General features: G+C 47.1%; 1 protein-coding gene across 6 annotated transcripts in view; it reads left to right on the forward strand.

Annotated features, from left to right (window-relative positions):
• Positions 1-13,890, forward strand: part of LMX1A (LIM homeobox transcription factor 1 alpha) — a 165,505-nt gene extending 151,615 nt beyond the window's left edge. For 4 of the 6 annotated variants that reach the window (XM_013988077.3, XM_013988078.3, XM_085022546.1 and 1 more), the window contains exons 5-9: positions 984-1,156; positions 4,807-4,884; positions 6,426-6,495; positions 8,667-8,837; positions 11,744-13,890. In XM_013988077.3, coding sequence (XP_013843531.3) covers positions 984-1,156; positions 4,807-4,884; positions 6,426-6,495; positions 8,667-8,837; positions 11,744-11,904 — 653 coding nt within the window. In that variant the 3' untranslated portion in view covers positions 11,905-13,890. Of the gene's footprint in view, positions 1-983; positions 2,526-4,300; positions 4,885-6,425; positions 6,496-8,666; positions 8,884-11,743 lie in introns of all 6 variants that reach the window. The other 2 variants (XR_014843943.1, XM_085022547.1) reach the window with 2 other exon arrangements.
• Positions 13,891-15,797: the final 1,907 nt, after the last annotated feature.

The following is a 15,797-nucleotide window of genomic DNA, read 5'->3' on the forward strand; positions in this document are numbered from 1 at the left end:
CAGCAGAGAGCATTCCTGGCCTCACTAAGGACTGGGCTCTGGTGGCTGGGTGGGGTTGGTGGTCTCAAAGCAGCAGGAAAAAGGCCCAGCAAGGATGAAGCTGCATGGTCAGTGGCTTACTTTTTGCTACCTTTTCTCTTGTGGCATTTTTTTAGTTCCCTGAGGCTTTTATTTCTTCCTTGCTATTCTGAAAACTTCCTTCTGGGAAGATCCTAAAACCCCTTCCATACTGAAATCTGACTGAGAATCAACTTACTGAACTTCCCCCGTGGAAAGAGCAGCCTCAGAATTGAAGATGCCAGAATGGCCATCCCTTGCCATGAGGATTCTTCTTCTTTAATCTCTTCTTCGTCTTTTTTTTTTTTTTTTTCCTTTGTACTCTGCAGGGGAATGAGGCAGAGGGGGAAAGTCATTCTTTCCACAATGTCTAAAAGGAGCCTTCTCTGTCCCAGGGCTGTGTTTGCTTTGCACACAGCAGCACTACTCCTGGTGGTAATATGATACATAGCTTATCCAGGTCTAGACTTGAAAAATGACATCTAAGAAATAATATTAGCCACCAAGACTTTCTGGGCATTTATATATGCTTGCTCAGCAGCCTTCTGAATGCCTTCTTGGTAAACTCATTTAATCCTCACAGCAAGCCTGATGAAGTAGGTTCTCCTATATCCTGATTGTGCAGATAAGGAAATAGAGAGTTAAGTCACTTGCCTAAGGTCACACAGATAGAAAACGTGGAGCTAGGACAGCATCCCAGGAGAAAGTCCTCAGCTGCGATGGAGGACTTCCTGGTTCTTGTCTCTGGGTTTTAGAAGGTTTTTTCCTGAGCCCCTCCCTAGGGGCTTTCGGATCAATACGACACAGGTTGTTCCTTCATATCCAAATTCATCCTCAGAACATGGACCTGGGTGTCTTGTTATGGAATAATGTGCAACTCCAGCAAGGGGCCTTGAGGGACTAAACCTGTTCTCTGCTGCTTTCAGGCAAAAGTGATGATGAAGAAAGTCTTTGCAAGTCAGCCCATGGGGCAGGGAAAGGAGCCCCTGAGGATGGCAAGGACCATAAGCGCCCCAAACGTCCCAGAACCATCTTGACAACCCAACAGAGGAGAGCATTCAAGGCTTCTTTTGAAGTATCCTCCAAGCCATGCAGGAAGGTACAGGGGGGAGGAAGGGAGGAAACGGGACCAGGCCCCACTTCTCTATGTGTATCCTGGACCCCTCCCAGGGTGTCGAAGGGTATCTGGGGGTCAGGGTGGGGGACGCTGTTTGGACAGAGTCTGTGCAGGTGGCCTTGGGCCCCTTGGAGACTCCAGGGGTCACAGAAACTGACCACGGCTATGGTAGAATCTTCCTGTGTTTTTGTGCATGCACATCCACTGCAATCAGCTACTCGCTCATACTTTCCGTTTCATGAAGAGCAATGGAAAGAAAAATAATGAGAGTTTCTAGCTGGATATAGACTAAGATGTTACAACAGAGGAACAATATAGTGGCTTGTAGCATGTATTCTTTTTTGTTCCATTTTGCTATGCCTGATGTGATGCTTTTGGCATTCATCCATGTGCTAGTTCATCCATTTTTGTTGTTGAATGGTATTCCATGGATGGACCATGGGTTGTTCATCTATTCACCTGTTGATGGGTGTTTGGGTTATTTCTATCTGGGTTGTTTCCAATGTGGGGCTGTTATAGTTAGGGCTGCTCTGAACAGTTAGGTAAAAAATAATAGTGACCTAATAAGATAGGAGTTTATTTCTCTCTTATATCAAAGTCCAGAGATGAGCAACCCAAGACAGGGTGGGAGCATTGTTCTCCATCACATGGGTTCAAGGGGTTGTTCCAGGTTGTTTCATTTTCTAGCCACTATGCTGGAAAAAGAGGAAGTTGGTGGCAAGCAGCTGCCTTATCTTGGGATTTTTTTTTTTTTTTTTTTTTTGCCTTTTTGGGCCATACCTGCAGCATATGGAAGTTCCCAGGCTAGGGGTCAAATTGGAGCTGCAGCTGCCAGCCACAGAAACACCAGATCTGAGCCATGTCTGTGACCTACACTGCAGCTCACGGCAGTGCTGGATCCATAACCCATTGAGTGAGGTCAGGGATCAAACCCGAGTCCTTGTGGATAATAGTCAGCTTCGTTTCCAGCTGAGCCACAATGGGAACTCCTACCCTGGGATTTTTTGCATCACTTTCATTTGCATGTGTTAGCTAGAGTTTAATCCCATGTTTACACTTCTTGCAAGAGGACCTAGAAATGAGTCTATCTGGGTGACCCTATGCCTTGCAAGAATTTGGGGATTCAGTTGTTAATAGGAGGAAGGAGACAATGGATGTTGGGCACAATTAGTAGTCTCTGCCACAAATAGCTGCATTCATTTCTTAAGTGCCTATTGTGTATTGACTGACTGCCATATGCAGGGTACAGCCTTTTATGCAATGAAAATGAGAAAGCTGGAATTCCTGTCGTGGTACAGCGGAAAGGAATCCAACTAGGAACCCTGTGGTTGCAGGTTCGATCCCTGGCCTTGCTCAATGGGTTAAGGATCCAGCATTGTCGTGAGCTGTGGTGTAGGTCACAGACTCGGCTCGGATCTGGTGTTGCTGTGGCTGTGCTGTATGCCGGCAGCTGTAGCTCTGATTAGACCCCTAGCCTGGGAACTTCCATATGCCCCGACTGTGGCCCTAAAATGACAAAAGACAAAAAAACCGAAAAAGCAAACAAACAAAAAAACCCTGCCTTAAAATGGAAATCAAATTGAAATTCATAGAAGAAAAACATTTTAAGTTTTTAGCATTGTTTTTCCTGCCTCCCTCTCTGTATGAATCGGTTTTTGCTGCAATAACAAAATCTTAGCAGCTCCCAACCAGTATTTATTTCCCGCTCCTGGGCTGTGGGTCGGCTAGGGCCCAGCTGTGCTCAGGTTTAGGCTTAGGCTTCGCCCACCTTTTTCTCATTAAAGGGTCCAGGCCAAAGGAGCAGTGGCCACCTGGGGCACATGGTCTTTATGACAATGTCAGATGGCAAGAGGTCAAGTCCCACCAGGCAGGCTCCTTAAAAGTCTGTCCTTGGACATAGCACACTTCTTGTCCACTCACGTTCCTTGGGCCAAAGCAAGTCATGTGGCCACACCTACTGCGGGTGCAAGGGCCCAGGGAGCAGGGTTGGGAAGGATAGATATCTGCTAAACAGTAGTGCAGTCTCCCACCACTTCTGACTTTTAAAAAATTCTACCGGTAGGACTCTTCCTTTCTCTGTGCCTGCTGCCCTCTAAGCTGGGGGGGGGAGGAGCCAGTAGAAAGTGAAATAGTCCCAAAGCTGGCCTGCACAAGGACCAGTGACTGTGTCCTTCACTGGCTTACTCGTTCTCCCTTTACTAAACTCCCAGCCTCTGTGTGGCCTGTGCTCACTTGTCCCCAGGGCCACTGCCAGGCCCCAGCAGGGAGGAGATGTGTGCATGGGAACAGCGGGGAGAAAGCTCTGAGGACGAAGGGAGGGGCAGCCAGGAGCAGCAGGAAGGGAAAGGTCGCTAGTTCTATCTGGGGAATCAGGCGAGGCTTTGTGGAACAGGTGGCTTTTGAGCTGGGCCCCTGTAGGACGGATAGGGTTTCAGCAGGTGGACGTGGGCCCCTAGGCACACTGCTATTTCAGTTGGCTTAGCAGAGGATGTGCTTTAAATCTGCTCTAGTCATCCCACTTCTCCTAAACCTCAGCCCGAGTAGTGTGATAAAGGTGAGTACTTCCCAAGGCCTCCAGTATGCTCTACTTCTGTGTTCATTCAAAGAGCTCCTTTGATTTTGTCTCCTCTTTAGCATCTAAGCAAGAGGGGGCAGTGTCTCTCAGAGCCACTGAGAAGAGTCCGTGCTTCTTCCCTCCTCCCTTCTAGCCACCTTGCCAGCCCCTCACTGTGTGGCTATCTGGAGGGCAGACATTTAGACACATCTCTTCCTATTAGGGACCCTGATGGTACCTTCTCTGCATGGCCCTGGTGCCTGAGCTTTCATCCCAGATGGCTCTTGTCTTATTTTCTTTGCAGGGGGCTCACAGTAAATATGACTATTCATGAAACACCCAAAGTCAGCTAGGAGGGACAAAACCAAAAATTTAGATCAGTGATTTTAGACTGGAGAAGACAGCAAGAGAAAGCCTTTTTTTGCGGGGGGTTGGGGGGGCGCTTAGGGCCACACCTGCAGCATATGTAAGTTCCCAGGCCAGGGGTCAAATCAATTGGAGATACAGCTGCTGGCTTACACCACAACCAAAGCAACACAGGATCCAAGCCATGTCTGCAACCTACACCACAGCTCATGGCAATGCTGGATCCTTAACCCAGTGAGGGAGGCCAGGGATTGGACCCATATCCTCGTGGCTCCTAGTTGGGTTTGTTAACCACTGAGCCACAAAGGGAACTCCTGAGAGCCATTTGTTTTTGCAAAGTGATTTTCACCCTCGGTCCTCCCTGTGTAGGTAAATGCAGGTACCTGGCATACAGCTAAGACAGACTAGACTGCTAATGTCTGAGAATCACCTGAGGGCCTAATTTCCAGAAAATGAGAAACCCAGAAACACCTCTTTGAATACACATTTAAATAAATGCTGATTCCTCTCTTTGTGTACCTCGGGAAGGACCTTCTTGCCACCCAAGGGAAGCAGTGTTCTCATGTCTGGACTTTTCCTAAACAGTCAACACTAGCCACCTCCTATGTAAGATGTAGCCTGTTGGCCTCCTCATGTACCACACAGGAAATGTTCTGCCTCCTATGCTGAGAGGCCAATGCTTCTGTATTTCTAACATTCCATTTTTTTCAAGGTGAGGGAGACCCTGGCTGCAGAGACAGGGCTGAGCGTCCGTGTTGTTCAGGTGTGGTTCCAGAACCAGAGAGCTAAGGTAATCTGCTTCTTCTGTCCGTCCCTGTGTGGCTGGTTTCCTGAAACAAGAAAAGGACCTTGTACTTGCCAGCAAGTTTTCTCACCTTAGATAGAGTAGCTCTCTTGATTCAAAAATTCTATGATCAGCAATCATTGCAGCCAGAGTAGCCCCACAGAAGGGGAGAGATAGGGCCTCTGTTTTAGGGAGATGGCTTTTATTTTCCTATAGGCCATGGCTGTGATTCTGGCCAGCCATGTGCAGGAAGAAATGCCTTTCTCTGTCTTTTGGTAAAAGCAGGCTCTTTAATTCCCATCCATTTGACCCAGATACCAGAGTGCCCTTTAAACTTCAGAGCAAACCTGACATTGCCCCTGTATGATTGATCTAAGACAACATTATGGCACCTGGAATGGATGCTCTCACTCACCTTCCCAGGGCCCCACCCCCCACCCTGTTATAGCCCCAACCCATCATGTTGTCCTCTGGGTCCTACCAAGGTTTCTATCTCCCTGTTACAGCCTTTTATTTATTTATTTTTATTTATTTATTTATTTATTTATTTATTTATTTTAGACCTTTACTTATTTTCCTACCCTTACACATACTGTTAGTGGCCAGTTTCTCTAGAGTCCTAACCTTGAGTGGATGATACATCTCATTAGTTGATCATGATTGGTTAAGTTACCATTTTCTTAACTCAGTTCCTCCAACCAAAGCTGACAGTGTGTATTCTGAGGTCCTTTCCATGAAAGGATTTCCTGCTTCAGTAGGTCTGAAAGGACCTATAGCCTGTGGATTCATAAGCAGAGAGCATATTTGAAGGTCTGAGGAATTTTGCAATAAAGAACCTGTAAATAAATCTAGTGTTTCCTACACACACACACATACACATACACACACAACACACACACACACACACACACACACACACACACACACACACATTCAAAGTATCTAGTAGTGTCTGTATTCCACAGAACACAGTTTGAGTAACATTGGGTGAAGGTTTTCCTTCCAGGAAGTTTATGTGTTAACAGGGTGCTTTGGGAGACAAGCTCCTTCCCTAGAGTACCTAGAGGCACATTTTGTTTCGTTTACCTTCCCCGCCCCCCGACTCCCTGGTAGGTGTCTCCTGGTACTGCCTCCACCACAAGGGCTGGCAGATAGGGGAGGGGGAGGGAACAGCCTCTCGGCTCATCCCAAATCACCACCTGTCAGGAGACCCTTGCTGCACATCTGAGCTGGGCTGCAGACCCCATATCCCCTCACTCCCAGCTCACATCAAACAGTCACTACACAAGCATTAAGTTATATTCGCTGAGAAGATATCCCTGTTCCTGTTAAGACCAGCTACACTCCCAGCCAGCTGTCTTTCCCGGGCCTCCTGGTAAAAGGCCCTCAGCCACCATGCATCAGGCTCAAGGCGCCGTTGCCTAAGCATGGCCTCTTTCCTGAGTAAAATCTAGGGAAGTGGTCCCTCTGCTTTACCCACAATGCCTTGCTGTGGACACCTGCTGCAGGCCCCCTGACTGCTAATCCTGTGGTCCTCTCTTCATCAGATGAAGAAGCTGGCTCGACGGCAGCAACAGCAGCAACAAGATCAGCAGAACACACAGAGGCTGAATTCTGGTAAGCTGGCAGCCCCACCCAGCCAGGCCTTGCTGAGGCCAGGCCTCTCCTACCAGAGGCCTCCAATCACCTGGCTCTTGGAATGATATTTTGGGCTCCATGAAGTCCAGTCCATACCCACGTGGGAGATGGGACCTTCCAGGAAGGACTGAACCGTGAGCTCTGTGAGAGGGTGGCAGGGAGGCACCAGCTGCAGACCCAGAACTGAAGATTGCAAATGGCCCTAACCCTATCCAAAGCCTCCTTGCCTGGACCCTGCCACCACAACAGGGGACTGTGCCAGGACTACCTGCAAAGTCAAAGACATGCCCAGGGGCTCATCCTGTCTGGTCCTCCTCCTCCGGGCAAATCAGTTTCAGAGACGATGCCACAGTGATTTGCCCCTTTTCCAAGTAACATGACACAGTAAAACTAATGATAGTGACGCCGTCAACCCCTCCTTTGTGGAGCACTTCAGCCCTCACACATGCTGACCTGACTCACAACCATAAACCCTGGAGGTGAGCCAAGAAGTTATTAATATTTCCATCTTACAGATGAGCAAATAGAGGCTCTGTGAGATTGACGGTGGTCCTAGATCCATAAGAGCTGGGGCCAGGGCTGAAACCCATCCCTCTGATGCTAAGTTCCACTTAACTGCACCCTATGTCCATGTACCTTCATTTGTTGTTGTTTTTAATAGGGGTGATGTGGAGTTCCTGCTGTGGAGCAGCGGGTTAAGGATCTGCCATCGCCACAGCTGTGGCATAGGTTGCAGCTGAAGCTGGGCTTTGATCCCTGGCCTGGGAAATTCCACATGCTGCAGGTGCAGCCAAAAAAGAAAAAAAAATAGGGGTGGTGTGAGGACTGGGGAGAGCGTGAGGAGGGGCAACTTAGGGGGCCCTTCAAGGAAGTTAAGAGAAAAAAAGCAAGAATAGCTATATTAGAACCTTGTCATTCTTAAAGGGATGTTCCCTCCCCCACAACTCAGCTATCCAGCAGAATTTCCTGAGCAGTCTGTTTGCACCTTTAAACAGGGACTCTCATGCTTTAATGTACACCTAAGTCCCCTGGTATTTGGTAAAGTATAGGTTCTGATTCCTGAGGTCTTGGAGATGTTGCATTTTTAACAAGCTTTCATTGATGCTGGTATGTGGACCACACTTGGAAGGCTGTGGAATGTGACATTGGTTGTCTGACCCTTAAGCAGAGCCCCTTATCTGACACGGATCTTGCCTTGTACTTGATACTTGGGTTAGGCTCAATTGAGAATTTGATTCTTGCAGCCAAGTGTTCTTGTAGCTTCTTACCTTCTAGGCCAAACCGTATCTTAATGGCAAGATAATCTTCCTAGGGAAGACTTAGAAAGGCAGAGGCTGGTGAAAGAGTCTTTGAGAACTAATGGACCCATGTTAGTAGAACCACAGTAGGATGTGGAAACAGGGACCGAGTCCCCCTTTTCTGATAAAATTCTGTACATAAACAGAACAGGTTGTAGTTTCAAAGCACATACCATCTCATGGAGTCTTTATATCAGTTCCACAGGGTCTGCTGGGTCATGAACCTTATTTGACTGATGGGCTCCTAGTAGAGTAATGCTGGAAGGATCTTTAGATGCATCCACTCCGTTGGCTGCCAAACCCATATGTAGCATCACATGCCTTTGTTTCAATTATATAGTTCAAAGAAGCAGAGTTCCTGTTGTGGCTCAGCAAAAACAAATCTGACTAGTATCCATGAAGATGCAGGTTCAATCCTTGGCCTAGCTCAGTGAGTTGAGGATCCAGCATTGCCGTGAGCTGTGGTGTAGGTTGCAGACATGTCTCAGATCTGGCATTGCTGTGGCTGTGGTGTAGGCCGGCGGCTACAGCTCCAATTTGACCCCTTGCGTGGGAACCTCCATGTGCCGCAGGGGTGGACCTACAAAGACAAAAAAAAAAAAAAAAAAAAAAAAGAAGCAAAGAAGCTCTCCAAGTTCAACAGCTGCTCTCCTATCCCTGTTCTTCAAAGTCATCCCTTGAAGGGCACAGGCTGGGAACCACTGATGTCACCTTAACCCATCCACTCTGTAAATGAAGAAACCAAGACCCAGGAAGTAAAATGATATTGGCCATGGTCACATGGGGAATGTGAAGTGGCCCTCCCTCACAACTGCACGTGGAGAGTGATCTGCCTTCTTCTTTGTCTCGCAGCTCAGACAAATGGTGGCGGGAGCGTTGGGATGGAAGGGATCATGAACCCCTACACGGCTCTGCCTACCCCACAGCAGCTCCTGGCCATTGAGCAGAGCGTCTACAACTCAGATCCCTTCCGACAGGGTCTCACCCCGCCCCAGATGCCTGGAGACCACATGCACCCCTATGGTAAGAAGGACTCAAGCCCCGCAGGGACCTCGCACAGCTTGCTTGCGTGAGTTTTTCATTCCCTCCCAGACACCTCTACACAGTTCCTAGATGCTCACTGAAGCTCCAAAGCAGAATAAGTGTCCCCCTAAATATGGCTTGAATCCCCTAACTGATGGCTACAGAAGAAAGACTAGTCCACGTGTCCACAAGTGATGCTTCCATGTACTTCCCTTTTCTTTTCTTTTTTTAACATATGTAATCAAACTGTTTAATGGTTATTATGTTCAAATTGTGTTTTTCAAATGTATTATTACCTTACATTTTGTCCATTGGGTCTGTCAGCTTTCAAGAAAGATCTTTACTACAGTTGTGATTTTTGTCCAGTCTCTATTGTGTTTCATTTTTACTTTTATTTTTAAATTTATTTTGGGGGGGCTGTGCCTGCAGCATGTGGAAGTTCCCGGGCCAGGGATCAAACCCATGACAAAGCAGTGGCCCAAGCCACTGCAGTGACAACACCAGATCCTTAACCCACTGTGCCACAGGAAACTCCTCTTCTTATATTTCAAAGAGTTTTTTAAAAATTTCTTTTGATAGGCAAGAAATAGATTTATTAAGAGAGGATGCTTGTGAGGGATACACACAGGCAGATGAGGAAGCTCTGCATTTTAAAAAAAAAATTTATTGGACATTTATTCCCCTTTTCAAAGCTTCTTATTTGTTGGTTTGCATAGGAGGTTGTGTTTTCATTGTAGACCTATTTGTTGGGATTGAACTTCCCAAGTCTTTCATTTTATGCCAGATACCACACATATATGTTCATAAGCATTATCAGCAGTGATATAAGCAGAGGCCTTAATTAAGTAAACTCTTACATAGTAAAAAATTTATATAGAAAAGCACAGAAAATAAATGTTCCAAATATTATCTGATTATGGATATTAGTCAGTGTTCTCATGTAATTCCCAAAACATAAATTGACTTGTGAAGTTAATAGTAACCCCCCACCTCCAGGAGTTCCCGTCATGGAACAGTGGAAACAAATCTGATTAGGAACCATGAGGTTACAGGTTCAATCCCTGGCCTTCCTCAATGGGTTAAGGATCCGGCATTGCTATAAACTGTGGTGTAGGCTGCAGACATGGCTAGGATCTGATGTTGCTGTGGCTGTGGTGTAGGCCAGCAGCTGTAGCTATGATTGGACCCCTAGCCTGGGAACCTCCATATGCCTCGAGAGCAACCCTAAAAAGCAAAAAAAAAAAAAAAAAAAAAAAGTATCCTCTCCCAAGTTCCACCCAGCCAGACTGGGGTTGCTTTAAATGTTAGGTGTGGGGACAGCTGAGGCTCCCCGACTTGCCTGGCTTGCTGCTTTTGTTGATGGACAGGATCTGGGGTGGCCAAGCTCTAGAATGGAAGGCTGAAGTTCAATCTCAGGGCACAATATAGGCCACTACCTTTTTAATCAGAGAAGGTAGGTGGCCTGTGTAATACATTTATCTGTACTGTGAAATCTACAGTCACCCTGATAGCTAAGACTAAAGTTTTAATCAACCAGTCTTCAAAACATTAGTATCAGCAAATATATCCCTCAGCTCGCAGATTCTGTCAACTTCTTTTATGCCTTCATTAAAAAAAAAAGTATCTATATTGTTAAATCAGCCCTATCTTCCCATGTGATGCATTCAGCACACGTTTATTAAGATCCCGCCCTTTGCAGGGACTTCACGCACCAACTTCATTCATTCACACACTCATAAACATACATGTGCACACTCCAGTGACAGCCATCCTCTGCTCCCTTAGAAGACACGTGTAAGGTTTGTCCCAGTCTTCGCCACTATGCAGAAACAGGGCCGATAACTCTTTTTTTTTTGCAAATTGTTACATTTTCAGAGTCCTAGAGATCTTGTTACATAAGGGATTCCTGTGATGAACCCTTTAGTAAAAGGAATAATTAAAGCCATATGACAAGTCTTATAAACTGCAGTTTTCATCTCTCCCATTTCCTTAAAGTGGAAGTGAAGTGTACATGCCTCAAGGTTCTGTTCCCAGTGGCCCCCCAGCTGTTCCTCAATTTGCAGTAATGGTTTCTTCATCAAAGACGTAAATTAGTTGAGTGTGGACACCTAACCTTCCTTACCTTTGCAGTACAAATTAGGGGAAATAGCTGCCACTCCATATGCTTATGCTAATTGAAAATAGGCCAAGTGTTGTCACCAGAGGTTTCTGGAGCATTGTTTGCAGAGCTGATATTTGTTTTCTGACCATCCCTCCTTTAAAACCATTTTTTGTGGCCAGAGTCCTGTAGGAGCCCTATACCTGTGTCTCCAGCCTGTGGTGCTATCTTGCCCACTCCCCACCCTCACTGTCTAGACACTGACATTTGCTTATGCTGTACTCAATTTAGTACTTTGTCATATCCTAATTTATATCATTTTCAGTTGTTGCACTTTATTTATTTATTTGCTTTTTAGGGCCGCACCCGTGGCACATGGAGATTCCCAGACTAGGGGTACAATCGGAGCTACAGCTGTCAGCCTACACCATAGCCACAGCAACACAGGATCCAAGCCACGTCTGTGACCTACACCACAGCTCCTGGCAATGCCAGATACTTGACCCACTAAGCAAGGCCAGTGATCGAACCTGTAACCTAGTTGGATTGGTTTCCTCTGTGCCACGACGGGAACTCCTCAGTTGTTGCACTTTAAACATCAGCCCCCTAAGGAGAACATAGATCTTTTGTGCACTGGGACTATGCCCCCTCTCCTCTTCTAGGTAGCTCTCCTCTTACCCCCACCCCTTCCCTAGCTTCCCCTGGAGGGGTGTGCTCAGACCATGCAGGCTGGATTCAGCTGAATGTACCAGCCCTGAGGGAATCGCTTTTTCCAGACCCTCACACCAGTGTTTCATCTCCATTTCAGGTGCTGAGCCCCTTTTCCATGACCTGGATAGTGATGACACCTCCCTCAGTAACCTGGGTGACTGTTTCCTAGCAACGTCGGAAGCTGGGCCCCTGCAGTCCAGAGTGGGAAACCCCATTGACCACCTGTACTCCATGCAGAATTCTTACTTCACCTCTTGAGCCCTCCCCTGGAGTTCTGTGGCTGGGCTCCTGGTCTGGAACAGCCTTATTCTATGAGGGGTTGGCCAGCTCTAGGTGGGGAGGCCAGGGAAGAGGTGGGTCGGGGAGGGAGTTTTGTTGGGGATGCTGTTGTACAATGATATGGTGTAGCTTGGCATTTCCAAAGACCGAATACATTACGGATTGCATAGTTTAATGTTTCTAATAAGAGTCTTAGTGTTAGGTCTGAAGATGTGTTTATCTTTAAGGACAGGGACTTTTAATATAGGCATTCTCATGCAAACTAGATACCTAGAGACCCCTAACAACTTCCCACCTTTTGAGGGGAAGCTCCTGTCTAGAGGTGCAAACATCCACCCGTCCACACACCCATAGACAGACAGACAGATAGCTAGATGTGTGTGTGAGTGTGTACCCTTCCATACTGTATCATCAAAGTTTATTCCTAATTATAACAGACACCAACTGTACAGCAAAAAGTAACTTTATTTTCAGTGTGAACTATATTTAAGGAAATGCTTGATGCACTTAAGTTATAAAATGAGATAATTTACTTTTATAAACTTTATTTTTAGTTTGAAGAGACTTGTGGGCAGGGCAGAGAGCGCTGCTCCACTGAGACCCATAGCTTTGAGTGCTTGAGTTAATTCTGTTTTCAGAGAGTGTCACTGAGGACTGGAAAGGAACTCGGTGTGGCTGACAGTTTTCACTGGTGGATTCTTGCTCTTTGAGGTTGAATCACTGGTCTTTGGGTGGGTCAGAGCAATTCCTGGTCACATCCTTAGAAAATTTAAAGCCTAGACCCTTCGGCTTTTTTGGAAATTTGGACACGTGGCCGTTAGGCAGCAGTGGGAAGGTCAGTTCTGCTCTTGAACTTCAGCATCTGCAAGGGTGGGATGAGGCTGATAGTATGTACCTACCTCACTGGGGACACTGAGGCTTAATTCACCCCCAGGACACATGAGCAGGGCTGAGACTAATATCTGATATTTGCTTAAAATACAACCAGACCAGTCTCTTGGCAAAGGTCTGCAGAGACTTACGTGGGGCTGTAGAGCAGGAACCTGAGGGCAACCCTGCCTGCCCTGGTCCCTTCTGCAAAGCCTGGGCTGCAGGTAGCAGCTCAAGGCAGCTTGGGAAGATGCCAGAGGCCTTCAGCGGGGAGGAGGCTGTGACTGATGGGTTGAAGAGGGCATGATCATGGTCATGTTCTAAACCAGGGATTAGTAAACTACAGCCTGCAGGCCTATGTGTTATGGCCTGCCCTCTACAAAGGGTTTTTACATTTTTAAAGTCTTGTTAAAAAAAAAAAAAAAGGAAAAGTATATGCAACAGGCCACATATGAACTGGAAAGCCTAAATAGTTACTACCTGTACTGTCTGGATCTTTTCATAAAACGTTTGCTGAACTCTGTTCCAAAGGGTCTGTTTGCACACAGCCTCTTGGAGCTCAAAGAGGCAGGGAGTGGAGACCCAGGCCTCCTTCTGATGCTGAGCACAGAAAACCCAGCTGCCCTTGTGCGCAGGGACAGTTCCACACCCTGTCCTCCCATCGTGCTAAGAGGGGCTACCTCTGTGCTAGCAGGCCTCCAGAAACAGGTGATGGGGAAGACAGAGGACTCTTCCCAGAGGGACCAGGACAGGCTTGGCCTCACTCCTAGGGTCATCACCGGTCATCAGAGCCTCAGACACAGCAACTGGTCCCCATTACTCTCTGCAAGGCCAGAGAGAACACGCCCCCTCATGGTAGAGTCTATGTTGTGTGACTTGTGTGTGTGTGTTTTTAAATAATTTATGCAAACCACCGAGCAACCCAAACCAGTCTGGTGAGTGAAAATGGTGCAGATACTGTATGGTTCCACCGGCTTCCATGGTGAGGATCAGTTGGAGAAAGTAGCAGATACTATGTGAGTGAAAATGAATAGAGATCCTGATTCCACTCCTTAATGGCATACCAAGATGAAATTAAAAACCTCTTACAAATGAGCTGGTGTTTATTCAGGGGCAGGGGTGGTGGGCAGGGAACTTGAGATGTTTTGTCAATAATGGGGGAAGCTTTACCTGAAGGGAAAGCGTGATTAAGTGACTACAGCAAAACATGAGAAGAAGGCGGTTCTTGCCCCACTGCCAAGATGGACTCAGAGACTTTGGTCCTTACAGACACTGCTCCAGATGAGAACATTTCACGCTCTCCAGCAAGTTTTCTCAAGGCAGAGTACCTTGGGATGTGCATTGTGAGAACACTGGTGGAGAAATCAGAGCTGAGTCATGGGACAAGAGAGAGATTCTTCATGCAGAACTGAAGGCAGATGCCTTGCCAGGAGCAGGGTCAGAGCCACAGACAGTGGCTCCCCTGATAGAGTCTCCTAAAATACTCAACAGTTTTAAAACAGGATATATGGGTGGGCGAAGATTATGCTTATGGAGGAAAGAAATCAGGAGACAGTATGGCTGTAAGACCATAAGACATAACTCCAAGGGGGAGCCCATTATTTTATGTGTTTCCTCACCCTCCTGCAGTGGTTCAGAACCTTCATCTCCACCTCTGACTCACTGAGGGTGGAAGGAGAGAGGGGAGGGAGGGTGGAGCCCACCCAGGAAGCCTCTAGCTCTGCCTGCCATCCACTGGGCCGGCCCTGGTTTCATCTCCAGCCTCCAGAGAGAACTTAGGCGTGAGACCTTCACTGTCATGTTTGCCTACCTGCCAACTCCTTATCCTTCAGCATCAGCCCAGACTTGGCGTCCTCAAAGAAGTCTGCAAAGCTGGGGTAGGTACCACAGTGGAGGAACGGAGCCTATGCTACCTGCTGTGCCTACCCCTCCCAATTGTATCATAGCTTGAACGCAAGAGAAATTGATATACTGTGTTCATTTGAAAGACCCAGAAGGGAGTTGGTGTGAGAAGGGCACCTCTTGGAGTTCCCTGGTGGCCTAGCAGTTAAGGATCTGGTATTGTTACTGCTGTGGCTCAGGTCACTGCTGTGGTGTGGGTTTGATCCCCACCCTAGAAACTTCCACATGCTATGGGCACTGCCAAAAGAAAAAGGGCACCTATCTTCCATCCAAGATTTCACTGGGCATGGATTATTTCCACTCTTCTCTACTCTCTCCCTCTCTAGTGGAAAGTAGGCATGTCTAGATACAAATCCAGCTCCTCCCCTTACTAACTATATAGCGTTGGGTGAGCTGCTTCCTCTGCAGAGCCTCTGATTACTCATCCACAGGACAGACAGGTACTTGTTGCTAGAGGGGTGATGAGGACAAGTGAGAAAACTCAGGCAAAGCCCTGAGCCCTGCCCTGGGCACATGGTGAGTACCCAATGTGTGTTAGCTGCTGTGCCAGGGGCCAGACCCTGCTTCCGGGGTTTGGTCATTGACAAAAGGCTTGTGGGTGTCTTAGACCATATTTGAGGAAAAAGAAGAACCCACTTTGGTTTACCTGAGATAGGGAGGTTCCTAGCCATGGCCCACGGCTTCTCTAAATTTCAGTGTGGGTCTTTCAGAGCCTAACTCACAGTTGTCGGGGAGTGGTTGGTTGTGTTGTTTTGTTTTGTTTTAGAGGCATGCAGATAAAATTCTAGTTCCAAAGACACATGAAGAACTCTGACCTCCAAGGAGAAGCAGTCGGGCCACAGGTGATTTCTCTAGCTGTCTGTTGCTCGGCGGCTTAGACGTTAGAACTGAGATGAGAGTGAGAGCCGGATTCACAGGCTGAGCCTTTACTGGACTGGAGAGTTCTGAGTTGATCTGACATGAATGAAAAATGGGAAGCAAGTGGAATGAATTTGTCAATTTCAAACTCAAAGACAAAATAAAATGTTAATTGAACCTCAAGTAAAATCAAAATATTTCTCTCCTCTCCTCTCTCCCACCCACCCCCTATACAAACACAT

Source organism: Sus scrofa, chromosome 4 (genome assembly GCF_054392235.1).
Source record: "Sus scrofa isolate SSC_HxYL_T2T_F1_AM1 chromosome 4, Sscrofa_HxYL_maternal_Yorkshire_Landrace_v2.0, whole genome shotgun sequence".
NCBI classification, from domain to species: Eukaryota; Metazoa; Chordata; class Mammalia; order Artiodactyla; family Suidae; genus Sus; species Sus scrofa.